This window comes from Microtus ochrogaster, chromosome 15 (genome assembly GCF_000317375.1).
Source record: "Microtus ochrogaster isolate Prairie Vole_2 chromosome 15, MicOch1.0, whole genome shotgun sequence".
NCBI lineage: Eukaryota > Metazoa > Chordata > Mammalia > Rodentia > Cricetidae > Microtus > Microtus ochrogaster.
The window spans coordinates 13,644,216-13,645,323 of record NC_022017.1 but is presented as its reverse complement, the minus strand read 5'-3'; the positions used below and the strand labels follow the sequence as shown (position 1 = coordinate 13,645,323).

At 58.7% G+C, this 1,108-nt stretch overlaps 1 protein-coding gene across 2 annotated transcripts in view; it reads right to left on the bottom strand.

Moving 5' to 3' along the window:
* Nucleotides 1-867, bottom strand: part of Rps19bp1 (ribosomal protein S19 binding protein 1) — a 4,700-nt gene extending 3,833 nt beyond the window's left edge. For both annotated transcript variants that reach the window (XM_005354176.3, XM_005354175.3), the window contains exons 1-2: nt 803-867; nt 550-684 (exon numbers count right to left, since the gene is read on the bottom strand). In XM_005354176.3, the coding sequence (XP_005354233.1) occupies nt 550-684; nt 803-854 (187 nt within the window). In that variant the 5' untranslated portion in view covers nt 855-867. The remainder of the gene's footprint in view (nt 1-549; nt 685-802) is intronic.
* Nucleotides 868-1,108: the final 241 nt, after the last annotated feature.

Sequence of the window (1,108 nt, the reverse complement as noted above, 5' to 3'; positions counted from 1 at the left end):
TGAGCCATCTCTCCAGCCCATCACCTGGCAGCTTTTACACTTCCTCAAGAGCTCAGCCTTCACAGACAGCTGAGTTGGCTCGTTGCTTTGATTCACCCTTGGAGCACCATAGAGCCTTCTACATTACAAGCCTCACACACTTAGCCAAGACTTAGAAGCTGGTTTTGAGACTTTCTGCTGCTTCTCTTCCCACTACGGCTATAGTTCGTAAGCACCCGGACCCTGTGTTTCTTTGACCTCCACAGTCAGGTCTTACCGTGAACTCAACCACACTGCCAGGAATGACACTGAACTTCTGGTCCTCCTGCCTCCACCTCCAAAAGTGCTGGGATTACAGGTCTGTGTCACCTCTCCCGGCTCTTTCATTTTCTCTCATTCTGTGAACAGCTACATAGCCGATAACAGCAAAGGCAGGCAGCTGAGAGCCCAGACTCGGGAGTTAGACTGCCGGGTTCGAAACCTGTCCCCCCACGATTTCAACTGGCTTCTAGGGTAATGTTTGGAGCTCCGCCTCGAAGGCGCTGCCCCCAAACCCTACGAAGCACTCACCTAGCGCGGACTTGGGCACCTTTCCCTTCGCTGAGTTCCGAAGTTTAAGGGCCTGGGAGGCCTTCGCCCTGGCCCTCCGGGTCCGCTTCATCGGAGCCCCGCTCGCCTTGGCCTGGCCGCGGGCGGCACGAGAGGCTGGAGAGAAAGACACGAAGGACCGAGTCGGAGGGCGCACCTCTCCCTTCCCGCCCTCCCAGTCACTTCCCTCGGGGCCTCCCGAACAGCACGACGTCCCAGGGCCAGCCCTCCTCACCCTCTGAGGCCGCCAGAAGCTCCAGGCCCCGCCGCAGCAACGCCGCCGACATGTTGCCGAGCCCCGCCCACACACCGCGCGTTACTTCCGCCCTGGAGGTGTTCGCTCCTCGGCGGAAACAGGAGCCGGAATCCAAAGTTCCAAAGGGCGGAAGTGCCCTCTTGGGACGCAAGCTTACGGGTTTCCCCTAGCCTCCAAGGAGTGGGAACTGGAGGCGGGTGCGAGGCGCGGAAGCCACCTTTGTTTTGTGTGATTCCTACCTAATAAACTTTTTTGTGAGCCAAGCTGTGCCGTCTTCGACAGCCT